Source organism: Aotus nancymaae, unplaced genomic scaffold (assembly GCF_030222135.1).
Source record: "Aotus nancymaae isolate 86718 unplaced genomic scaffold, 86718_ANA_hifiasm-v0.15.2.pri h1tg000003l, whole genome shotgun sequence".
Lineage (NCBI taxonomy): Eukaryota > Metazoa > Chordata > Mammalia > Primates > Aotidae > Aotus > Aotus nancymaae.
The window spans coordinates 26162308-26189026 of record NW_026988414.1 but is presented as its reverse complement, the minus strand read 5'-3'; the positions used below and the strand labels follow the sequence as shown (position 1 = coordinate 26189026).

General features: G+C 40.7%; 1 protein-coding gene across 15 annotated transcripts in view; it reads left to right on the top strand.

Moving 5' to 3' along the window:
• The window catches only part of FKTN (fukutin), a 204427-nt gene that overhangs the window by 61085 nt on the left and 116623 nt on the right, over positions 1 to 26719 (top strand). For 11 of the 15 annotated variants that reach the window (XM_012439089.2, XM_012439090.2, XM_012439088.2 and 8 more), the window contains one exon: positions 3406 to 3503. The exons of 1 other annotated variant lie outside the window; for it this stretch is intronic. In XM_012439089.2, coding sequence (XP_012294512.2) covers positions 3406 to 3503 — 98 coding nt within the window. Of the gene's footprint in view, positions 1 to 3405; positions 3504 to 8629; positions 9668 to 23916; positions 24023 to 24612; positions 24638 to 26719 lie in introns of those variants that run through there. 3 more of the 15 variants (XM_064379320.1, XM_064379324.1, XM_064379331.1) reach the window with 3 other exon arrangements.

Here is a 26719-nt window from a genome sequence, read left to right as displayed (position 1 = left end):
ATACTAAATGAATAGAATTTTGTAGTGGGTACATATTAGTATAATTCTCTGTATTACACTAATATAATTATTAAAGGGGTTCTATATTAAAGGATTAAAAGATTAAAGGAACAAAAACACTATGATTGTTTTAATAGATGACATTAAAATTTTTTGATAAATTTTATAATTAGCCAAAAGGAGAGAGACCTCTCAGCAAATGTGGATTAAAAGGAATCTGGGTTGGGCACGGTGGCTCACATCTGTAATCTCAACATTTAGGGAGGCAGAAGTGGGTGGTTCACTTGAGATCAGGAGGTCAAGACCACCCTGGCCAACATGGTGATACCGTGTCTCTACTAAAAATAGAAAAACTAGCCAGATGTGGTAATGTGCGCCTGTAATCCCAGCTACTCTGGAGGCTGAGGCAGGAGACTGGGAGATGGAGGTTGCAGTGAGCTGAGGTCGCACCACTGTACTCCAGCGTGCACTCCAGTCTGACAACAAAGTGAGACCCTGTCTCAAAAAAAATAAAAAATAAAAAATAAATCTGAAATTTATTTAACCTAATAAAGAGAATATAAAAAAAACCTAGAGTGAGCAATCATGTTTAATGATAAAACTTTAGAAGCCTTTCCGTTAAAATCAGAAAAAAGTTAGGAATGTATGCTAGCCCTGCTTCCATTAAACAATATGTTAGAGGGGTAGGCACTGGAATAACATGAGAAGAACAAATTAAAAGTTAAAAGAAGAGGAAAAAATTGGTAGAATAAACCATTTATGTTTTGCAGGAAATTCTTGTCAAGAAATGGCTCTACTGCTCCAACTCAGGAGTTAATGTAAAACTTAAGTTTAAAAAAGTCAGGTTCAGTTATAGTTGATGTTGTCTGTCTCTCTGAACCTCGTAATAATAAAACATTATTATTCTGGGATGGTGGAATAACCTCCTTTTCATTTAGCAATTATGTTCGTAAATTGTACTTAAAATGATTGTATGTAAACTGATGAAATTATCCAACTACCACCAAGTAGTTTTATAGATTTTAAGGATATCTGTGAGGGAAAAAAATGGTCTATTCCAACTATTTACTGTTTTATGTAAAGATAATATAAAGTGAAAGTGATATGAAACAGAAAATGGATGGCAGGATTTTTTTGTGGTAATAAGATCTCTTAAACTTGTAGTCTGATTTAGAGTTGCCTTAGTCTGAATTTAAACCTGTTCACATGTTGGATCCAATCCCAGGGCTTTAAAGTACAAACTGCTCAGCTGAACTTAACCTTAGCTTAAAAAGTCAAGATAACATTGCAGACCCATGGTGTATTTTAGTCTTAGTCATTATTTACTGGTTGCCTGGACAGGGTACATGGCATGTGCTGTTCTGTGTCATTCACTCCCCTTCACTTCCTCTCCACAATGCTATTTTATAATTAGTTTTTACATTTTATTGTTCGTTTATTTTTCATTTTCTCCTAGGAAGCTGGGATTTTCTTTTTGCTGAATGGATTGGAAAATAATTGGGGAAAAGAAAACCATAAAGGGTTTAGAGAGGTTTCTGTTTGAGTACAAAAATCAACATTTGAGTTAAATTGACTTTGAATTATTTTCACATTGTTTATATATTTAAAATGTTTTGGTTTTGCTCATAAATCCTTCATTGTTCAAAACATTGCTTTTGTAAAATTTGTAGTATTCTCTTTCACCCCGTCTATCCTGTATCTATTATTATTTTTCCCTCTTTCAGCAGATGAGACCACAGAGGATAATTCTTAGAGAAGTTTCCTGGCCTGTGTTACAGGATAGACCATGATTTCTGCCTCAATTCAACTTCAGTGTGTCAACTTGATAGGATAGGACAGGTGGACATTCTGCTAACCAGCATCTGATTAGAGAGGGTGGAGGCTGGTGATGGATCGTTATGTGTGATGACAAAATAAGCAATTCCATGAACATGAGTGTGCAAAGTAAAATTGGGACCAGCAGATGGTGGGGCTAAGCTGTATCTTATTTCTCAGCTATGAGATTTTCTGTGACTGCCTTTTCACAGTAGCCAGCTGGGATTGTCCATTAACTGGGTTTGAGTAGAAGAGAGTTGTTGCTTTCTTTAGAATTTGTTCAGCCTCTCCTTTTTATGTATGGCTTTATGTTCATTTGGTGGTAAAACACAATATTCAAAGGCAGAAGAATGTATGAGAACTGACCTTTTCTTGGAGAACATCCCAGTTAGATCCCATTTCCACAATATGATTACATTTTAAAACCTGGCTTTTCCCTGTTCTTTCTTTAATCCTCTGATATTTTAAATTCCTATACTCTCTGCCATTGCCCCTTCAAACCTCATTACTGAGAGTTCTTCCCACGTTGAAACATTTCTCAGAAAAAAAATGCAGAATATACAGTAGAGCTATAATGTAAACTTAAACAGACATGCTAGTTTTAGCTTTCTTTTATAGTATATAAAATTTACTTTACTTGATCCAAAGTACCTTTAAGAAACATGTTTTGGTTTAATTTCTGTTTGTTTCGTATTTTTTTTGAGACAGGATCTCACTGTGTCACCCAAGCTGGGGTGCAGTGGTGTGATCACAGCTCATTGCAACCTCCACCTCCGGGGTTCAAGTGATTCTCCTGCCTCAGCCTCCTGAGTAGCTGAGATGACAGGAGTACACCACCACACCTGGCTAATTTCTTTTTATTTTTAGAAGAGATGGGGTTTCATCATGTTGGGTGGGCTGGTCTCAAACTTCTGGCCTCAAGGGATCTACCCGCCGCAGCCTCCCAAAGAGCTGGGAGCCACCATGCCCAGCCTGGTTTAATTTCTGAAACTTACCTACTAATTGACTTAGTTCTACAATAGATATAGTTAAAATCATTATAACTCGTATTTCTTGGGCTGGTTTAAAGATGTTCTTTAGCATTTGAGATGAAAGGCGCAGAAACCACGGGTAGGATCACGTAAGCTATGGAACCAAAGGAAAAGCCTGGAAATACAACTTGGAGTGCTGCTTACTCTGTATTCTTGGGAGATCCAGATTGTGAAAGAAAAGAAAATGATCATTTTCATCTATCTTTTGACAACTTTTTGTTTTGACACTTCTTTCCCTGATAGTTCCAACAGAAAGCCCAAGGCTGCTGCCTCAATCACTAAGTTACTGGCCTGGGTCTTTTTTACCCATCTCTGGAGCTTAGGGATCGGGTCAGCCTCTCGTCAATCTTATAGACTTGCAACAGGGAAGGAAAACTGGGGCACTGTTAACATTAGAAGAGGAAAGGGGTTCTGGATAGTCAAAAACAATTAAATATCCACCCTATTTCCAAAGCTGTTTTATGGGAGAGCACTGTCCTTCAGCCAATAATGCACTAGCAGCTGGATTCCTTAACCAGACCTTCCACTGTTGAAGCCTAATCCCTCTGTTTTGCTGCAGATACCTGTTTCCCAAGTTTACACTTTGCTGGACTGAGTTTGTAGACATGAAGGTTCATGTGCCCTGTGAAACTCTCGAATACATTGAAGCCAACTATGGTAAGACCTGGAAAATTCCTGTAAAGACATGGGACTGGAAGCGCTCTCCTCCCAATGTGCAACCCAATGGAATCTGGCCTATTTCTGAGTGGGATGAGGTTATCCAGTTATATTGAGATACTAGGTTGAATGGGAGAATTCCTCTCTTGGAAAAAAAGGTAGATAACTGTTTAAAAAGAAACATGCCTATTTGTCAAACATAAGTGGGAACCAAAGAAAAGTGACAAGTTTGAAGACACAGAAAGGGTCATCACTCCAGAGCCATCTGATTTAATTCTCTCATTTAGCACTTACTGAGGAATTTTCATGTGCCACATACAATGCTAGGTTACAGTGGAGAAGCCTAGATTAATGAGACAAATACCTGCCTCTTTTATTCTTCCCTTTGGTAAACAACTCGATTTTCCTTTGAGGGAACTCTCCCCCACCCTTTGAAGAGTTCAAGTTCTGTAAAGGTTTTTAAAATGTTGAACTGGAAGATGAGCTCACCAGGCAAAGCTAAGGAAGGTTATACTAGTTAAAAAGAATAACCCATTCCTGTTCTGGGCATTTAAGCTGATATGTTAGTGCTACTTTTAAGATTGCAGAGTTTGAGTTAATATTCAAGTGATCAGACTTTGGGTGGCATCAAGAAAAGATGACATCAGATTTATTTTTCAGCTAGTCTTATGTGGAATTGAATTAGAGCATAAGGCATTACTCTTTTAGGGAAGATGAGAGCTTACTTATATCAGAGCTTATTTGTCAAGATAAGTAAATTTCTGTATACATACTGTTTTCGTATTTGAAGTGAGAAGAAACTCTGTGCTTGTGTAATGCTTAAATTTCCATCCATTGTGAGAAATTTTTCACTGACCTCTGATGGCACTTGTTGACAAATCATTCAAGTGAGACCATTCCACTTGACATGATTTTGAGAGTCCGTGATTTCACAAAACTCACTTTTATTTTATTCTCAGTCACTCTCTTAGGTACAAATATGAGAAATTCTTGTACATTTTATATTTTCTGAATGTATAATCCTTGCACTCCCAATTTTAATGACACTAATATATTAATAAAAATTTTAATGTATTCTGATTTTTAAAATGTACTCTTATCTTCATTTATCCCAGCTTTATATCTTTAATTTATGGTCTATATACCAATTCAAATGTCATGTAAACCTACCTGTTTCTTCTCCTCTTCTAATATATCAGATCTCCAAAATGGAGGCTAAATGGTGGACTTGGCAACTATTCACCCTACCGCAGATCATAGAGTTTGTAAAGTTTGTGTCCATCCCTAGTTTTTCAGTCTGTTAAATGTTTATGGGGCAAGAACTCAGCCTTCTGCTTTATCAAGTACCACACATTCTGGAACCCTTCAGTTTCCTTTTCCCCTCAAGATGTCTGAGTCGGCTGGGATGGCTGTTTCCCCCATCTCTTCACCAGTCACTCGAAGGATATATTCCAAGTGAGAGGTAAAGGAAAATGCAGGCATAATAAGCACTGCTGTTTTTCTCTTTGGGAAAGGAAGCTGAATCTTATATCTTATCTATGCTATTTAGGACTACTTTCTGGAGCTTGGCAGATTTTCCTCTAAAACCAGAGAACAATAGGAGTCTCAAAAATGGAAACCTGAATGTCTGAGGGAATGCACTGATAGACTTTCCCGAAAACCAATTAGGGAAAGTAACCTACAACCACCGCATTCTAAGTTTTTAAAGCAACATACAAACCTTCTTTGATAAATGACAGCCAACAGTCTTCCTGTCTTAAGTTGCATTCTCAATGCAGAATTACTGGGTCTTTCATAAATAACATGAGCAGGTTTCTGTGGACCTTTAAGATTATCAGCAAACTTGTCCCAAAATGGCATATCATCATAATCAGTTTTCTCTTTTCTAGAAAATCGGCCCATAGAGTGCATTCCCAAATTCTAAATAGCTGACCCTAAGTTCATTTTTCATGTTCAAAAATAATATAACAAATAATAATAGCATTTTTGGGCAAAATCCACCCTACTTGAGGAGACCATTTGCTCGTGCTCATTATCTAGAAATGCATACACTCCACATTTCTGCCCATTTCAAATTGGGACTCACTCTCATTCTTTGCCAGGAGAGTTTACCCATTCCTGTTCAGATTAATCTTTTATCTAAAGTTCCTGGAGTACAAAATCTTAAGAGTGTCTGAAATCCAAGACAGGTTGGCCCCATTGACACAGGTTCTATATTCTTCCCTACAGAGACTACTGGCTGCTAAAATACTTTTCTTGTCTTCTGGTTTCACAGGCTTCAGCTCATGGGTTCTACCCTAACTTGGGGGAACAGAAGCCTTCCCCTAGAATCTGAAGGCCAGGCTTCCCTCTGATTCTGATTCACTATACTTTATCTTATGCTTTTTAACAGTTGGATTCTGTGGAGTGTCCCGAGACCTTGGGTTAGGTATATCCATCATCAGTACCTCACTGGATCACTTTTCTTTCCTCACTTGAGTATTCTAGCAGTCATTCTCCTAATCTGACCACTTTCAGGTTTAGTTTACCTGGGGAAGTTGGCTTACCTGGGGAAGCTGGCAACTTGTTGGTAGTTAGGCACCCATGGATGTCTCCAGAGACATCCTGAGAGGTAAGATTCCTCTTAATTGACAGCCAGGGCAACCAGGTAGCCACCCAGTCCATCTCTAAGCAGCGAGCACTTGTCCTTCTCTCCTCTGCTGCAACTGCTGATATCTGGCCCCTGGAATAAAACCATAGTTCCCAAAATTGAGCATCCTTAAGAGTAGCTGCTCTGTGGGACAGCTGATTTCCTTGATTCCCTAGCTGCAAAACCTGCAGTGTGACCACTAAGTGACAGAATGTTTGCCAGTATCCCCACAAAACAAGTTAAAACTTAAGTGAACGTCATTCTGCTTTTGAATCTTAAAGTCTGAAAGAGACCATAATGTAATACTCATTTTAAACTCTCTTATTTTATAAGAGGGATTAAATATATAAATAAATAAACTAAATAAACACAGAATGGAATGATCTGAACAAGAACAGCTGAGGCTAAAACTGGAGACTGCCATGACTTCTAGTCAAATGTCTGTTTTGCATTACAACACAGTATCTTTAACAGTGCTTGAGATGCTTAACAGAGAAGTCATCCGGTGCTTCAGTTAGTCTAAATTTCAGGGTATTTCTGCCACTTAGTATCTTTTTGTTCAGAAAACCTATATGACAGAGAGGTCAAGAAGAAGTATTTTCTTGTTCAAAATTCTTGGGCAGCCTTAATACCTTTATCTGGAAAATACCTTTATCTGGAAAATACCTTCTCTCCGGACAATGAAATAGTTCACTTCTGGAGACATCAGCCTTTGGTACCTAATTCTCTAAGCTCAAGATGCATCCCATTGCTACTTTACCATTCTACTTCCCAAGGGAACCCTCAGCACCAATCTGCTAAATGCCTGTATGTGAAGAGTCTTTCCCCTTTAAAGTGACCTTTCATGAGGCTTTCTTTCCTAAGGTACCTTTACCTGGTAGTAGTGGTCTCATTCACACACACACACACAAATAATACATGTAACTGGAATACTTTGCAGTTTTCAGGATTTTACTTGGCTGGAAAGGTGACTAGAGTATCTAGTTTTTAGTGTTTAAACTACTTTTAATTATTTATATTGATACTCTCTGATAAATGCAAGTAGTTAAGAATAGATTGTACTCATTCCTTTCTAAATTTGTGACCTCAAGCCATTGTTTTTGTTCTTACATGACTATAGTACTTCAAATGGCACATAGATAGGCAAGATATTACATAGGTAAGCAGGAATTTATACATTGGGTACCAGAGCTAAATCTGGAGAACACATTTGGAATGAGCTTCCACACTTCAGTCTAAAATTTCACTCAAACTTATGTCTACACATTTTTCTAAGTTTCCTCCTAGTTTCACTTTCTGGAAAGTGAACAGTTTTTAAAATCTTAAATGCTATAAATCCTTAGGAGAAATATTCCCTCAAAACCTAGTCAGAGAAATGGTCCCACATTCCCACCTTCTAACATGTAGTTATTAGTTGTAACAGCTTTAAGGCATGGAAAAACTTCAGTTACCGACCAGTCAAGAAAATTTCTCAAGAGAAATCCCAGCAACTATTCCTCTTTCCTCCTTGTCTTCCACTATCATTAAGACCTGGGCTAGATCACCTCTGACATCTCACTTAGGGATGACAATATGTTGGCATAAAAAGACCACAGCTTTTGAGTTAGGCCTAAATTTGAATTTCAGCTTAATCATGTGGGATTTATGGTGGGGGCCCTTTCAGTCTCAACTTCCACACTAGTGAATTGGGAAATGATACATTCTTCTAAGGGTTTTTAGGGGGATTAAATGAAGTATATAGTTCTTAGCCTCAGGCCTAGGATTAAGTAAGTACTCAAGAAATGTGCAATTTTCTAGTTCCATGTTTCTTTTCTAATCTTCAAATGGAATTATAGAAACCATGGGTCAGAACACATTGCTTCACTCAGGAGGTGGCATGACTGAATTTGCTTAAGAAAAGAAAATTCTGTCAAGTCATTACAAATTAAATTATATGGTTTATGAATTCAGAGACATTACCAGTTTGCCTCCTTCTCTCAATAGAACTTGTATTTTCATTTTTTTGATTAAGCAGTTGTCTTTTAATATTATCCCATTGCTACCTAGTTTGCTGGTCCCAGGCAGTTCACTGTACTTCCCTAGATTTGGTGCCTGCTCTCTCCTTCTTCTTTTTCAATATTCTAGCCTTTCTTAGATGCAAATCATTACCTCCTTGTTAGTGAAATTAAATATAAGCCATGATTTGGAGAAGGAAGAAATCTGGAATACTTAGTTTCATTTAATTGTCTATGCTGATGAATGCCTGTGTCATTGTTAATAAAGGAGAATTGAAAATACTCATTTCTACTTTCTGCCCCCAAACTTGTGTTTCTGTCTCAACTAGGCAGGGATCAGCAGGGTGGTGTGATGCCATTTTAAGCTGCTTCACATCAGACTGAAATCCTAATTATAGTTTATAAGTGAAACAGACTAATTCAATGGTGATACCTTTTGTACAGGTCCTGTGCTTAAAGTGGCAAGTATAAATTTTCTAATAAGAAATTCCTGCTTCTGTCAGGTGCGGTTGCTCATGCCTGTAATACCAGCAGTTTAGGAGGCCAAGGCGGGCAGATCACTTGAGGCCAGGAGTTCAAGACCAGCCTGGCCAACATGGTGAAACCCCGTCTCTACTAAAAATACCAAAACTAGCCAAGGGTGGTGGCTGGCACCTGTAGCCCCAGCTACTCCAGAGGCTGAGGCAGGAAATCACTTGAACCCAGGAGGCAGAATCTGAAGTGATGCAAGACTGTGGGCAACAGAGTGAGAGTCTGTCGAAAGAAAGAGAGAGAGAGGAGGGAGGTAGAGAGAAAGAGAAGGGAGGAAGAGAGAGAGAGAAAGAAAGGTGGGAGAGAGAGAGAGAAAGGAGGGAGGGGGAGAGAGAAAGGAGGGAGGGGGAAAGAAAGAAAGGAGGGAGGGAAGGGGAGAGAGAGAAAGAGGGGGGAGGGAGAGAGAGAGAAAGGAGAGAGGGAGAGAGAGAGAAAGGAGGGAGGGAAGGAAGGAAAGAAGGGGAGAAAGAGAAATCTCTGCTTTTGTACTATCATAACTTCTACCCTAGAATGCCCTTTGGCACCTCCTAACCCAACCTGTTACAGAGATTATGTAGGGACCCATTAACAAGCTGCCATATAATTATAAGCCGTTCTCATAGTAGGGTTGAAAGAGAGTATAAGGAAAATTAGAAGTACTATATTTTGCTATTAGAAATGAAATATTATTTCATGCACCTTTGAAAAAATTAACAGGATTTTTAGCCTTCTGATGATTCATTCAAAGCATAGGGAATAGTTCATATGTTTGCTAAATGAAAATCTTATGTAGATATTTTTATGTCTTCCACTTCATAACTACAAAAACATATGTATGAATTTCTAAACAAAGTGATATTTTAAAGATGAATATATTCAGTGTGTACTTGCCAGTTTACTATTTGGTTTTATATTCAGGTACAGATAGTTTGTGGTACTACTTAAAAATATCTTAAATAATACTATTTTTGTCAGAATTTCAATATATAATCCAGTTGGGGATGTTGAATAAAATTTTTCTAATCTCTTGAGATATTTTGTATTTATTTTTGAGACTTGCTGTAAAAATAACAGACACTGACATTCATAAACAATCTGGTAAAATAGTAATCTTTCCACCAGTACAGTATTTCTAAAATTCAACTCTGGGGACCCTAGTAATCTGTACACATATGCCTGAGTATCCAAGTTCTCAGAGATAAAACCTGCCAGCCAAAAACCACCAGAAACACACCTGTAATCAAACAAGGTTAGGTTTATTAGCTTGTTGAAGTAAGAGGAAACAGCCACCATGGGGAATCATAACATATTTCAGGGAGAAAGAACTAGAAAGGTCTTTTATAGGATTTGAGCTGATGTCAAAATTGTTAAAAGTAACAGTGGTGGAGTGGAAATACCACATGACATGGAGTAAAAAGTTCTAGTTTGTTCTGAATCCAACAGTGTCATGAACAGTAAGGTTTGTTTCAGGTGTACATGGCTAGTTCAGTCTTAAAACAGTCAGTGTAATGCACCATATCAACAAAGTAAAGAAAATAATATCAATAGACACAAAAAGAGTCTGACAAAATCTAACCCTCATTCATGAGAAAAACTCAGTAAGTTAAAAATAGTATTACCTCAACTTGATGAAGAACATTTTTAAAAAGCCTATACGTCTTACATAATAGCAAAAAAACTTAATGTTTTTTCTCTAAGTTTAGGAACAAGGCAAGGATGTCTGCTTTCACCACTCTTATTCAGCCTAATACTAGAAGTGCTAGTCACTGCAATAAGGCAATAATAAATAAATAAATAAATAAAGACATGCAGACTGGAAAGAAAGAAATTTTTAAAAACTTTTTATTTGCGGATGACATGATTGTTTACATAGATAATTCCAAGGAATTTATTTTAAAACAAGCAAACACCTGGAGCTAATAAGTGAGTTTAGCACAATCACAGTATACAAGATCAAGACCAATGCCCCCAAATCAATTGCATTTCTATATTCAAACAGCAAACATGAAAACAAAAACAGTACTATTTAAAGTCACCCCAAAGAAAATGAAGTACTTAGGTATAAAATTAACAAATTGTATACAAGATTTGTATGTTAAAAATGCTGATGAAATCAAAGACCTAAATAAATGGAGATGAATACCATGTTCATGGATTGGAAAACAACACAATAAAGATGTCAGTTCTACTCAGTTTGATCAATAGGTTTAATGCAATTCCTGTCAAAGTCTCAGCAAGGTTTTTAGTAAACATAGACAAATTTATTTTAAAATGTATGTGGTAAGTTTATTTCTCTAGACTATCTCAAGTAATCTTTACAAGGAAAAAGTAACAAAGATTTGGCATCAGAAGACCTAAGTTCATTCTTGCACTTCAGTTGGTACCACATCTGATCTTATAAGGTAGATGTTATTATCCCTTGTTTTGCAGATGAGGAAGCTGCAACTCAGAGGTAACACAGATCTTAAATCCTTGTTTTTTGACTTGAAATCCAGTGGCTACTCACTCTCAATTCTCGTTAATTGTTGATCTGAAAAAAAAAAATTTTTTTAAATTATTACTTGAAACCAGCTTCTTATACTGAAAGTAAGAAGGATCACTCTACCCAATATTAAGGTTTACTGTATAGCTATAGTAATTGTTATGAGCTGAATTGTGTTCTCTTATATCTCTCAAAATTCATATGTTTAAGTCCTGACCCCCAATATCTCAGAATGTAACTGTGTTTGGAGATAGAGCTTTTAAATAGCTAATTAAGTTAAAATGAGGTCATATGGGTGATTCCCAATTCACTGGTGACTAGTGTCCTTAGAAGAGCTTAGGTCAGGGAGGAGCACAGAAAGAGGACCATGTAGAGACATAGAGTGAAGATGGCCACCTACAAGCCAAGGAGAGGATCCCTCAGAAGAAACCAGCCTGACCAACACCTTAGTCTTGGACTTCTAGTTTCCTGAACTGTGAGAAAATAGATTTCTATTGTTGAAACCACTCAGTTGTGGTACTTTGTTATGGCAGCCCTAGCAATCTAATGTGGTAGTCAAGACAGTATGGTATTGGTAAACAATCTCTGAAACCAGAGATTGACTCATGAATATGTCCAGCTGATTTTTTACAAAAGTGCAAAAGCAATTTAGTGGCGGAAAGACAGTCTTTATTTTCTTCTATAGACAGGATCTCACTGTGTCACCCAGGTTCGAGTGCAGTGGCACGATCATAGTTCACTGTAAACTTGAGCTCTTTGGGCTCAATCAGTCCTCCTGCTTCAGCCTCCTAAGTAGCTAGGACTACAGCTATATGCCACCACAACCAGCTAGTGTTTTTTTGTTGTTGTTGACATGGAGTCTCATTATGTTGCCTAAGCTGGTCTCAAACTCCCGGCCCCAAGCTATCCTCCACCTTGGCCTCCCAAAGTGCTGAGATTGGAGGCATGAGCCACCACACCCAGCCAAGATAGACTTTTCAACAAATGTTGCTAGAGCAATTGGACATTCATAGGCAAAAGACAAACTCAATTTGAATGAACCTCACACCTTGTACAAAAATGTACTTAAAATAGATCACACGCTTAAATGTAAAATATAAAACTGTAAACCCTTTGGGGGAAAAAAAGGGAGAAAATCTTCATGATCTAGTGTTATGCAAAGCACTCTTTTTTTGACTTAACACCAAAAGCACAATCTATAAAAGAAAAATGGATAAATTGGACTTCATCAAAATGAAAAAATGCTGCTCTGCAAAAGCCCACATGTGTGGGCTGAAAAGTCAAGCTACAGACTAGGAGAAAATACTTGCAAACTACATATCTGACAAAGGACTAGTACTTGGAATATATAAAGAACCTGAACATTCAGCAGTTTTTTGAAAAATTCAATTAGAAAATGAGCGAAGACATAAACAGACATTTCATTGAAGAGGATATACAGATGGCTAATAAGCACATGAAAAAGAAGTTCAACATCATTAGCCAGGGAAATGCAAATTACAACCACATGAGATATCAGTGCATATCTATTAGAATGGCTAAAATTAAAAATAATAATAACACCAAATCTGCTATTTGCTTCTTTCATGATTTTCTTTTTGAATGTGTACTGTGCACCATTGGTTTTACTTCAATTTTACTTGAGTGTCCTTAAACATTTTACAAACATTCATAATAGGTAACAGTCTTCATAATAAAAAGGAATAATCTTGTCTCAGTTTTTGGAAGACAGGTTTTTAGATTTTTGTTTTTGCCTCTCCTCCAATTCTTTATTGATTTACTCTGTAATTTTAGTAACCCTCTTTTTATAATTTATTTTCTCTTTATTATCCCTTGGTGTTCTTTGACTTTTCTTTAATTAGATTTATAGTAAAGCCCTTTAACAGCTAGTGCTATTTTTCCTAGTTCTCTGCAACTCTACCAGTAGGGCTTTTAAAATCTAAAACTTCTATTTATTTTTTATTTATTTATTTTTTTAAGATTGGGTTTCACCATGATGGCCAGACTGGTCTTAAACTCCTGACCTCAGGTGATCCACCCACCTTGGCCTCCCAAAGTGCTGGGATTACAGGCGTGAGCCGCCGCACCCGGCCAACCTAAAACTTCTAAACTCAAATTCTTTCTTCTGTTTATCTCAATAATTTGGAGGATATTTTCTGGTGAATTTTGCAGGGAAGGTAATTGAGTGGCCAATGTTCTGAAAATGTTCCACCACCAAATGTCTTTCAGATGTGTTAGAAGATGAAAATCTCATAATTGGAGTGTGAAAGAGTGTTTTGGAGCCTAAACTGGGCTACCCTCTAATCCAGCCAGATCCTGCTTAGCAGAAAAAAGAAATTTCTGGCATGTGACCTCATAAACAAGGGAAAAGCTCTCCTTTTAGGATTATATCTTCTTTTATCATCCCACTTGTAATTTGTTAGGAGCCATCTTTTCCCCCATGTCTTAGTGGGAGACCACAGAATTATCTAGAGCATTCTGTGATGCTGCAAACGATCTCTCTGTAGCCACTAGCCACGTGTGACTATTGAGTATTTGAAATGTGGCAAGTGTAACTGAATAACGAAATGTTTCATTTTAATTGACTTAAGACTAGTAGCTAGCACATTGGACAATGCAGATCTAGAGGGTTTTATGGGATCAGCAAGGGTTTTGGATTTGTAGACTGGAATCCAGAGTCCTCCACTTCCTAGTTTTGTGATCTCGGGCTAGCTTTTTAACTTCTGAGTTCTGAATTGTTTTTCAACTAATAGGGCTAAATTAATACCTACCTTTAAAGGCCATTAAAAGAATTATAAAGAAATCTGCAGTGTCTGGCAAACTGCTCAGTACATAGTAGATGCTCAGTGAATGGTAACTGTTGTTAATATTATGTTCACGTGGCTTTACATCTGCCTTTGGCATAAATCCTATCAACTTGTATTTTCCTGATAATCCCATATAACAATTTTTCTGTAAGATTAGTATTTCAGATCCCTCCTGAGTAGAGGCCCTATCCTGAGCATTGGTGATAAGAAGCAACCCTGGCCTCAAGAGCACAGGTACAAAGCCTATTCTTTGGGGAGAAAGTTTGTGGGGTTAAAACATAACACTTAATGGAATTGAGTCTCCAAGACCAGGCTTAGGCAAGGAGACAAAGTCCTGGACTTTGTAGATGGCCAACTGAGCACCTCAGCCTAGAAAAAGCTCCAGGAAGGAGGACAGGGACTGGCTATTGAGGGTCAGCTGAGTCTTAGGTCTTGAAGAACAGAAAATTTGAATAAATGAAGAAAGAAAACATTTCTGAATAACAGGAGTCAGTAAATTCACAGAATAGGCTTTATAGGTCAGTGAATAAGACCATCTGCCATATGGCTAAATAGTGAAAAACATGACTGGAAAAGTGGGCAAGGAACAGACTGCAGGGAATGAGGGGACTGAATATTCTGCTCCAAAGTTTGGATGTGAGAGAGTAGAGAAAAGTTCTGACTAGGAGCATCATGCCTTCAGTAAACACTTCTGGCCTGGTTACTGCTCACCGGCACTGTCCTAAGGGCTGAGGTTCAATGAACATCCAGGAAACCCCTTCAAGGACAAAGCAGGGATTTAGGAGAATCCAAATTTACTGAAACTAGAGACCCTAGAATCCCAATAGTTGCAGGGACAGAGGATAGAAACTTAGCCAGGTGGGCATAGGACCCTAGGTGGATTAAGGTCACTCCTAGGAATTCTCAGTCAGTGCTACACATGGGCACAAGGAGTCCAGGGTCAGGAAGCGCTTGAGGCCAAGTGAGCAGGGCACAGTTCGGAGATGGTCTGGGAAGTGGAGCTCAAGAGCAGCATTGCAAGCCACAGAAAGGAAGTACGATAGGACAAGGCATGGTCTTATCCAGAGAGTTCCAGGGAATTACAATAGGCCTTTGAGAGCCAAGACAAAAGCTCAGTTCGATGAATTGACGCTGGAGAGCCAGTGAGATTCTAGACTGTGGGGAAGACATGAAGGCAATTTTTGGAACATGGTGGAGGAGTGGAGACCAATGGTCAGTGCTAGGGCTGAGCACCACAATACAGGCAATGTGAGAGATGTAGGAAAGAGGCTGGAGCCATTTCTACCCCTGTCACTTCAGTTAGAAACTAGGACAGGATAGACTTTTCACATGGTGATGCCCTGGCATAACTGGAAGCTGGGGAGAACAGAAGCCAGGAAGGGAGATAAGCTCAGTGTCGATTTTAAATTCAGGGTCTTAACTTAGTCCTCATTGCCCTATTGACTGTTCACCTCTGGAGACTATGGGCTCCAAAGGGTAAAAAGCAGTTGCTCTGGTTGTAGTAGGAGGGTAGTTTGTGCTAACAACTGACCTCCTACCCTACCTCTACCTCTATGAGAAGGCTTGGGACTCCAGTGGCTTTCTGGGCCATACTAAACAAGGCCATTTTGTCTTCACTGTTCCTCATTTCCACCCAGACAGATTCTGCTGCCTGGGTAAGAGAGCTCAGGCAGGAGAGCTCTGGCTGATGAGGCCTGGGCAAGCCTATAATCCCTGCAGAGACCATAGGGACAGTGAGTGGGAGGGGAGCCAGGCACAGCTTGTATCTTGTTAAACCAGTCTGCATCAGCTACAGTGTGAGTCTCAGAAACAGGTCTGAAACCCCAGCTGGTAACCTGTTTAGTTCAGGCAATGTGCAAATAAACCATATCCCCGCCAGCTAAAAAGATGCATGTGCTCTTGGGTAGTGAGAAGTATGTGTTATGAAAAGCAAAGGTAACAACAGTAGTGGGAAATTAAGGTTTCCTCTATGTGTGTTTTCTTATTGGTTGCATTTGAGGTGACAGCCTCTAATTTTCCTAAGCACAGTGGGGCCTCCTGGAAACATCTGCTGGATTTTAGGAGTAAGGGGATGCCTCCCTCATCCTCCAGGTGTGTGTATTTGGTTTGGGATTTATCAGTCTGAGAAGCTGAGGGCTCTGGGCAGCTTGACCCGGCAGATTTCCCCCACTTGCCTGAAAAGCAGCCGAGAGGGCAGAGGCCCCTCCCCAGCTCCATCCTGCACCTTCACTCTTAGCGCCCGGAGCTGTGGCCTTTTATTTCAAGTCTGGTCCCCAGGGAGCTGAGTGGGAAATGAGGACAGCTGATAAGCCTGACAGTATTGACTTTATGGGGAGTATTCAGTGAATTTACTTTCTGCAAGTAGGCTGCCCCCTTATCTGCTGCCCACAGAGCATCTAAATCCTCATCTAAGGGACCCATTGATGAGTCATGTCCCTTACACAAAGACCAGAGAATAAAGAAGGAAAGGGGAATTACACCAGCCCTTTCTTTTCTCCAGTACCTTGTCCTTCCCACTCCAAAACCTCCCCTTGGTTTCCCCACTGTGCTTGGGTTTATTGGCTGAAAACAGAAGCACTCACAGCTCCAGACCTACGGAGTCAAGGCCAAGCCAGCCTGGTCTTGAGAGGTCGACAGCTGGGCACACCCAGGGCTCTGTGTCCCTCTAGTTGGTAACTATGGGAGGCCCACTTAAAGTAGTTGTGTCCACTGCTTTATGCTGCAATAGTCAACATTTGCTCTGGACAGAAATACCCTCATGGCTTTAACACCAGGTGTCTTGGAGATGAAATGTGGGTGTGTGGGTGTTACCAAGGGGTCCTGGGTCTGGGGTGCTGGAGAGTGGAAGTTAAATGTAAGAGAAAGGCCTGATGCTCAAGAGAAGTTTTTCTTTCTCCTCTGGCTTCTCTTTCATCCAGTCCTGGGCTTTGTTTCAAATATTAGAAAAATAAAAATAAAAACTTTTTAGCAGCACAGAAACTAAGTAATTTGAAGGAGAGAGGTGGGAGCCAGAATGCTGGATTCGGCCGTTGAAAGAAAAAAACTGAAAGCGTCCTCTGGCAGAAGTTAGAGGCATGTGTTTAGATTTGCCGTCTAGCTTTCAGATAGAGTTTTTTGGTAGTAAAAATAAAATGAAAACTGTGTATTGAGTAACTATGGTTCCATTAGATGACTGTTAGCACTATTTTTTAGTATTTACTCCAAAGCACTAACTTTTCATACATTAGCTCACTGAATCTTCACAAGAACCCATGAGATGATATTTCTAAGTTATAGCTGAGAAGATTGAGTCTGGGATAAGTTAAGTAACTTGCTTAGGATGACAACTATGATAGTATCAAAGCAAGGATGCAAACACCAGCCAGTCAGCCTCCAAAGCCAAGGCAAAGGTCTCTCTTAGCTGCCACACAAAACTGCCTGCTATTTGGCATTTTTCAATATCCTATCTCAGTCCATAGCCAATCAATGAGTGTTTATCATTCCCGTGTTATAGGAAACAGGCTCAGCAGGATACCACTACCTGTCTAAGGCCATAAAACCAGTGTATATCAGAGGCTCTGGTCCAGAGTCTAGCATCTCTCCTTCTCTGTCACCATTTTTGTTAACAAAAATGGTGACAAAACAACCAAATCTCCCTTTACTTATGAGAGAAGACAAAAGCTCTTACCCCTCTGGTGCATTGCCCACTGCTCAGGTGGAGACGCTGGCCATATCAGTGCATTTCTCCCTTCCAAGTGCCCTGGTTTCCTGTGTCACCTGCTTTCTTTCACCTGCTGCTACTTGCTTGATAATTCTCTTATTTGAGGGAGGTTGGAATGAGGGAGGCAGGAAGAGCCTGGGAGGATGTGAGCTATTCACTGAGTTGCTCTGTGGGCCTGTGAATAGAGTAGTATGAACATCTGTGAGAATTTGCAGCTTCTGCAGGCTCTGGGAAGATGTATGTCTAAAAACCACTAGTAAAACTGAGCCAGCTATATGCTTGTTTCTTTAAGTATACGTTTTACTATTTGACTTCTTTGGGAGAAATAATTTTTTTGTTTAGGATAACTTGTTATGTAACTTTATATTTAATATTTATAATTTTTCATATTGAATAAGAAAACCTGGGTGAAATGCCTAGCATGACACCTAGAACTTAAGGTTGAATAATTGGGGCAGAGGATTCAGTTCCTGGCCCAGAGTTGATGCTTAATGTCAACGCCCTCCTCAAATCAAGCTGTCATCTCCTCCTGCCTGCATTGCTTTCATGGCATCCTAACTAGGCCCCCCACTGCACCTCTCCTCTTGTTCTCTCCATGTAGCAGACAAGATATTCTCTCCTTCTTAAAAAACAACCAAAAATAATAATAATAATAACCCTTCTATGGCCTTGGAAACATTTACCTCACAGAGCAAGCTATGTGTCTAATGACAGAAAGCAGGGCAGGCTGGAGGCAGCTGTCTGAAGAAATAAGAGCTTTCTTGCATTCATTCAACAAATGTCTAATCAAGCAGCTTTTATGCACAAGTGAGCACAATTCCTGGGGTCTAGTGATTAAGGAAACGAAGTCTTTGTCCTCATGAAGTTTATAATGTAGCAAGTAAACTAGAATGAGATTTGTTTTGAAGAATTCAACCTGGAGGTAGGGTCTCCTTTAAAGAAAAAAAGAATTAAAAGAATTGAAATTTATCAAAAAGAGTTTCTTATGATCAAGAGTCACTCCCACACACCCACAAATTAAGTGTAAAGAGTAGACATGGTTTAACTTGGAAAATGCAAATTCAAAAGGGGTTGTAATATTAATATAATAAACAAAATGAAATTCATAGTAAAAAGCAATACATTTTGATATACATATTGATATAGGCTACAATCCTCTAAGTCAATAAAAAAACTTCCATGGGTCTTTATGCTTCAAAAGCAATGCATCAAAAGATGTAAAGATCTAAAGCAAACACTCCTGGAAAAACAAAAAGAACAGACGCAAAATAGTAAAGGGAGATTTTCACACAGTGCTCTCTTGAACAGATCAAGTAGATCAAAACTTCCAAGAATATAGATTTATTTAATGGCTGTGTAAAAGGACATTTTGCCATTCAAACAGAGAATATATCTCCTTTTCTAGTACCTGTGAAACATTTATAAAACTTGAATGTATGTTTTACCAAAGAGGAAATGCTCAATAAATATCCCCAAGCAAAAAACATACAGGGCATATCTTTCACTATAATGCAAAAATATTAGAAACTAATAGCAAATGGTTGCCAAAAAACACAACAACAAGAAAATTTAAAAACACTTTCAAAAAGAAAAATAAGCAACAGACATTAGAAACCGATGACAATGATACTACAAATGAAAACAGGATATCCCCAGAGGTATATCAGAAGAAAGTTCACATCCTGGAATGCTTTTCTTACTAAACAAGAGAGAGTAAAAATAAATAAGCATTCGCTCCAAGAGTGGTAGGGTGGAGAGGAAATAAAATAAGCATAAATAAAAAGAACAGATTTAATAAAGATTTGGTAGAAAGTGTATTTGAAAATCATAAAAATGATAAGCAAATCCCAGAGCTAGTTTTTTTTTAAGAGCAATAAAATGGATAGACTTTTGCAACAAGAATCAAGAAGAGAGAGAGAGAAGTCATAAACACATAACATGAGGCATGAGAAAGGGGATAAAACAAATAGAGATTCTAAAAAGTAACTGAATAACTGTATATAGCACTCTTCTAATGAATCTGAAAGTATCCAAAATTATATGTCAACGTGCCAAAATTAATTTAAGGAGAGAGAGAACACATGAAGGAACAAAACCTACCTAGAAGGATTTACTAGTAAATTGTATTAAATATCAAGAACCAGCTAATTCATCTGTTTAATAAATTAATGGATGCATGCACAATAGGTGGATGAAAGAAGGGATGAATAAATGATTGGGTAAATGGAGAGATGATGGAGGGATAGGGGACTCAATACATAGAATTGGAGATTGGTAAAGGGTCAAGAACGGAGGAGGGAAGAAGAGAGTTTTAAGAGTGGCAAAGGCTGATGCTTGACCTCCAGCCAAAACAATCTTGGCCCACACCCACTTAGGATGGCAGAAATCCCTTCCAAAAGTTCCAAGTTTGGGCCATGGCTGTGGCTGACTCCTGTAATCCCAACACTTTGGGAAGCCAAGTCCAGAGGACTGTTTGAGTCCAAGAGTTCAAGATCAGCTTGGGCAAGATGGTGAGATCCTGTCTCTACTTTTATGAATAAAATAAATAAATAACAAAAATCCCACGTTTGGTCTTTCCTGAAACGGACAACCCCTGTATACAGGACTAGAAGGCCAGGATTCACAGGCTAATCCAGACAGATCAATTAAACCAGGAGAACCAGAAAGCCTGACAGTGCCCAAGCTCTCCTAGTGACCTGCCCTTCCCTCCCCAGCCCTCTGTTTCCTCCCCAGGAGCTCGCAGGTGCAGTCTCTCCAGGGGGTGGTGAGAGCCATGAATAGTAAGGGTTTTAGCTCAAGCACACAGAGGCGTTTAGCTGCCCAAACCTAATCCCCCAATAATCGGCTTATGTAAATTCCTACTTCAACCCCTTCCCCTGCAGGTCCTAGCCCCCAAATTCTCTACATTGGGAGACTGGCATAGGAGAGGACCCATCACTCTGAAGGATCACTGCTAGTGGAATGATGCCCCACAGATTGTTCCCCAGGTTCTAAAAGTATAAAACCAACAATAGCATTTAAGAACATTTTGAAAGGAAAAAAACATCAATCCTGATCCCAGTATGTCAACACAATCATGCTCCTTTCTCTGCAGCCCCTGTCCTTTCTCTCAGTCCTTGTCCACTTGCACACAGATCCTATCTGACAGCTTATTGTTTCATTTAGTATCGCACGTTTCCAATCTTGCTGCCCTATTACCACAATTCTTTTTCTCAGCTGTAAAATATGCCATTGAAAAAAATATTACCGTACAGTTTTTAGCTAAGGTGAAGATTAATACTGGTTATTGCTTTAAAATGTAACATTTGATGTATCAGAATTACCATATAGGTAGAACAGAGGAGCAGAAAGAGGAGCAAATCAGGGAAGTTGACTGCAAACATTAGTTTTTTGTTGTTGTTTGTTTTTCGAGATGGAGTCTCACTCTGTCGCCCAGGTTGGAGTGCAGTGGCGTGATCTCGGCTCACTGCAACCTCTGCCTCAGGCAAAACAATTCTCATGCCTCAGCCTCCCAAGTAGCTGGGATTGCAGGTATGTGCCACCACACCTGGCTAATTTTTGTATTTTTAGTAGAGATGGGTTTTTACCATGTTGGTCAGGCTGGTCCCAAACCCCTGACCTCAGGTGATCCACCCGCCTCGGATTCCCAAAGTGCTGGGATTACAGGCATGAGCCACCATGCCTGGCTTTAGGTTATGTTTCTAAAGATCCCTTTTGACCAACTAATTTTCTCTAATCCACCCTCCAATCCATCCTCTATACTGCCACCAGAATGAGTCCTGTGACCTGTAACTAAACATACTATTCCCATGTTCAAAGCACAGGGTTGTATTTGCCTGGGCTGCCCTCTCCTCCACTCCTACACTTGTATTATAATTCCTACCCAGCCTTTGCCACCCTTCCACCAGCCACCCAGGCAGTCAGAGCCCCTGCCCTGGACACTGCGCTTTAGATGGCCCTGCTCTGGCCCTCTTCCAGTGCTCACCCAACCCCCATGTCCTACCTTCTAGAACATATTCTGGGTATCTGGGGCCCCTGAATTTCTGCTCAAATGGCTGTGAGCCTATTTCTAGGGCCTAGATAGGGCTATTCCTGAGGCCCATGTGGGCTAGGAGTTCACATCATATTCACAAGGCCCTTCACAGAAAAGGACAGAGCTAGCGGGTGGGAAAAGAATGTGGGTGGGGATGGCATCTCCTAAAGGCCTAGTTTAAATGCCATCCGTCCCGTGAGTAATCTCTGATCCCCCAGCTAGAATCTTCTACCGCTCTATCCCTAACTCTAATTTCACACTCTCTCGCATGCAGGACTGTCTATCTTATATTAGTCACATTGTCATGTCTTCTCCCTTCCAATACAGTTAGTGCCTTGAAAACAGATACAGAGCTTTCCTCACCTTCAGGCCCACCTCCCCATCCTACCCCACTCCCCGCCTACCACCATAACTGGCAATTTATCCAACACATTTTAATTTATAATAAAACTGTATTGTTAGTTGGTTTTGGAGGTGGGTAAGGTGGGTGGTGGTGTGACAACCCCAAAGTCTCAGTGACTTCAGACAGTAAAGATTTATTTCTCACTCATATTATATGAGGACTACGGATGGTTGTGGGTTTGCTCCGTGGCGTCCAGGCTGCACAAACAACCCCAAATATAACTTTCTCATGGCTGAGCCTATCCAGCAATCCCAATCAGCATTCTGCTCTGTCCCCAGGCTGGAATGCAGTTGCATGATCTTGGCTCACTGCAACCCCTGCCTCCCAAGTTCAAGCGATTCTCCTGCCTCAGCCTCCCGAGTGGCTGGGACTACAGTGGTGCGCCACCATGCTTGGCTAATTTTTTATATTTTTAGTAGAGATGGGGTTTCACCATGTTGGCCAGGCTGGTCTCGAACTCCTGGTCTCAAGTGATCTGCCTGCCTCAGCCTCCCAAAGTGCTGGGATTACCACCATGCCAGGTCCAGCAACCCCTTGTAAAGCTTCATCATGAGCAAAATTAGGGCTGTTCACATTCTACTGGCTGATGCAAGTCGTATGGTCAAGCCTGGCAATAGGGCAGGGAGGTATAGTCCCTCCACTTACAGGGAGGCGCTGTCAATCACATGGCAATGAATGGGGCTATACAATCCTCTCCCAGGGAAGGGAGCCAATAGTTGTTAACAATAATACAATAAAATATACAATATACCAACTGTGTGCTAGGCATACTGCTAAATGCTTTACCTACTTTTTTCTCATTTAATCCTCACAATTCTGTCTTTGTCCCCATTTTACAGGTAAAGAAACTAAGGCAAGCATACATTCTATAATTTGCCTAGGATCACATAAGTGAATAGACAAGGAATTTCCACTTGCGTAATGTAACTCCGGAGTGCTTTGCTCTTATCCACTAAGGTGTAATGCATTTGTGAATTTATTGTGCCAGATCCTATACCAGATCTCTCAGAGAGAGTGGTACCTAGGAATTCATTACTTATTCATTCATTAATCAACATTTGATGAACACCTATTCACTGGCAGTAGATGGGGTGGGGAAGAGGCAGAGAAGATAAATAAGTAAATATTACTAAGTGGGGAGGAGTGTTAAGAATAAAGCAAACAGAAGGATGAAGACTCTGTGTGTGTGTAAAGAAATCATTTTACTTTTTTTTTTTTTTTTTAAAGAGGCAGGGTCTCACTATGTTGACCGCTGGAGTGTTGTGGCTATTTACAGGTGCGATCATAGTGCACTACAGCCTCAGACTCCTGACCTCAAGCTATCCTCTTGCCTCAGCCTCTGGAGTAGGTGGGGTTACAGGCTTACTAGCACGCCAGACAGACGTTGCAATTTTAGATATTGTGGTTAGAGACTTCACTGAGAAGGTGATATTTGAGTGAAGACCTAAAGAATGTTAGCTCCTTGAGGGCAAAGACTTGTATCTGTTTTGTTTGAAGTTGTGTCCACAGCAACTAGAACAGGGCTTAGCTCATGGTAGGCTCTTAATAATAATGTGTTGAATGAATGAAAGGGGGTTAGGGAGGGAATCGTGTGGATATCTGGGGGAGGTGTTTAAGGCAGAGGAAACAGTCAGTGAAAAGGCCTGGAGAAAGGAGAGTGTCTGGTGTATTCCTGAAACAACAAACAGACCAGAGTGGCTAGAACTGAGTGAGCCCCAGGGAGAAGAGACAGGTCAGAGGGATAAAAGGTATGTCTGGGCCCCTTACAAGGGCTTCAGCTTAAACCAGTGAAATGGAGAGCCACCAAGGGGTTTTGAGCAGAGAAGTGACCAGAATGTGACTTGTGTTTTCATAGCATCATTCTGGATGATTTTGGAGAACAGACAGAAGGAGGGAAGTGCAGAAGCAGGAAGACCCATTAGGAGGCCCCTCCCTCACTGAAATAACCTCCCTCACTGGGCACTGTGGAAACAGATGGATGAATTCGGAACCCTGCCCAGTACAGTGACTTAAATTCTGCTGTGCATCTTAATCTCCTGAAATACTTAGGTTTTAAAAATACAGATTTCGGACCACACCCTTACCCCCCAAAAAATCCTGGTTTCGTGGGTCTGGGTTGTGGGTGTTGGGATTCTCCTTCCCCACCTGTGATTCTGAAGCAAGTGGTTCCTGAACTCCAGCTGGAGGTTCACTGAGGCTTAATAAACAACTGATGAATTAACAACGGATACCGACTTTCCCAGGTTTGAATGTTTTGGAGAAGGAGGTGGGTAAGCGGCTCCCCCAGCCCAGGTGTGTGGTAGGACCCCCTTACCGCCCCCAAATCTCACACAAGGCGGGGCTCTCTTTCCTCCCTTGCTCCCTTTCTGTAACACAAGAGAGGGCTGGTCCGGGAAGCCAGGGCCCGGGGAGTGGGGAGGAACCGGTGGGAGTCCCCTTCGGGAAGGGGCCCCCCAGGGCCCGCGAGACAAAGGGCGGTGTCCTATAAAGGCGGCGGCGGCGCGGTGTCCAGGCGAGGGCGCACACGGCCGGCGAGGGCGAGGGCGACGGCGACGGCGCGGGCTCTTGGCGAGGAGGTGCGTGGACTCCGGGGGGACGTGGGCGCCACCAGGGCCGGGCTCGTGGGCCTGCGGGTCTCTCGCTGAGCCACACTCACATTCACCCGGGAAAGCAGGGAAGCGGCGGAGACTTGGTAGCAGCCACCGAGCCAATTCGGTGGGAAGACCCGGGAACTTTCCGCGGGGCAGGGGCGGTGGCTCGGCTCCGGGGGTGCCAGGCCCACTCTCTAGCGTGTTGGTGGGGCCGCGTCGCTTTCAGGGCTGATGTCGGGAACCTCCTGTACCGCTCCCGGCAGCGCATCTCCCAGAGCCCTTCAAGGAGCTCGCGCGTCTCGGAGCCACTCCCGGACACCTGGCAGTTTCGAAACTTCAGCCACGAGATGCTTTCCCGGACTTCCGAAATACTTAGTAGGCAAGGCGATGGGTTGCAAGGGGGAGCAAACGTTGTAAAAAGAGAAAGAAAAAGGCTTAGAAGTGCAGCTGGCAAGGGAAGAAGGTTGGGCCGGTTGGGCGGGGTTCCACGTGCATCCAGGCTGCCAGGTGCAGGTGTTGCGTGCATCTTACAACAGGTGGTTCCCCCAGTGTGAGGCTACTGTGAACCGCGCCGAAGAGCAGTATTCTTACTGTGTGCTGATTTAATATATCAACATGCACAGTTGTGTAAGTGAGAAAAGTAACTTGCATAATATATATGGTGATTTTAAAAGTTGGGGGTGTGTGTGTAATACACTAAACTGGCTGCACCTGGGGGAGTGAGACTTGAGTAGCTAGACAGGTAGGGAGCCTTTTCTGCTTTAGGCACATGTGTATGCTTGATATTTTTATTCTTAAATAAAACTGCTCCCCAATCTAACTATATAAACCACCCTTCATGGTATTTTCACTTACTTTCAAGAGAAAGGTGAAGAAAGAGACAAATGCACAGGACTAAACGCCAGGAAGAGACATTTAAAGCGGAATGTAGAAAGAGCTGTATGTGAGTGAATGCCTGGGACAGCCCCCTCCCCACCCCCACCCCTTTTCGTGTCCAGGAACCCCTGGCATAAAAAGTAGCAGCTCCTGTTAGGGGCATTGGTCTTCTTGGGGGACTGTGTCCTTCTTATCTCTGCTAATGTGTTACCTTCAGTAGCAAAAATATAAACAGAGAATGTATGCATATCCATGTTCCTGGTGTTTCTACCTGACTTTCCTCCAACCCAGGCATTCTTAACCTGGGGTATACAACCCCCATCCACCCAGGGATATGTAGATAGAATTCAGGGGTTCTATGAATTTGGCTGGAGAAAAATTACATCTTTACTTCTACTAACCTTTCATTGAAATATAGCGTTTCCTTTATTTATGAAGATGGGTAATAAATTATAGTAGTATTAGCTGTGGCAGTGAATTTGTCACCAGTAGAAATCGTAAATACATGCACTTCATGTCACAGATGTTGCAGATCTTTTGAAAACATCACTTACATTCACTTTTTAGAGATTATTGTAATCTAGTTATTTAATGGGTTACAAATGAAGGACATGTATTGCTATATTGTATTTTAAGTGATTTTAACAACTACTAAATATAATTGTTTATTTTCTGTGTCTATATATTTTAGTTTATGGACTTAAAATAATTATTTTGTGATGGGAACCAAAGCCTTTTTACTTTATGTATTTAAAATCATTGTTCTGAAAAGGAACTGTTCCTAGGCTTCCCCAGACTGCTAAAAGGGTCCATGGTACAAAAAGGGTTATGAACCCTGACCCGGCAGGAGTCCTCAATGGTGATGTAAATGCATCAATATCCAGTTCTGGGGCACAGGCTGTACCGCTGATTCCCTGTGTGGCCTAAATGCTTCGCCTCTGTTTTGGCATCTATCAAATGTTCTCTGATTCTGTGACATTTAATTTTTTTTTTTTTTTAAACTCTTACATTACTCTGAAATCACGATTAGCAGCAATCAGTCCTTGCAACTGGAAAAACACTAAATGCAATTTTCCTTTGATTTAATAAGTACTTCAGTGATTTTCCAGTGACCTCTACTTTGAGCTTTTCCAGCCTGTTAAATCACTGATTTCTGTTTCCCCTGTGGAGAAGGAGAGGAACACACTTGAG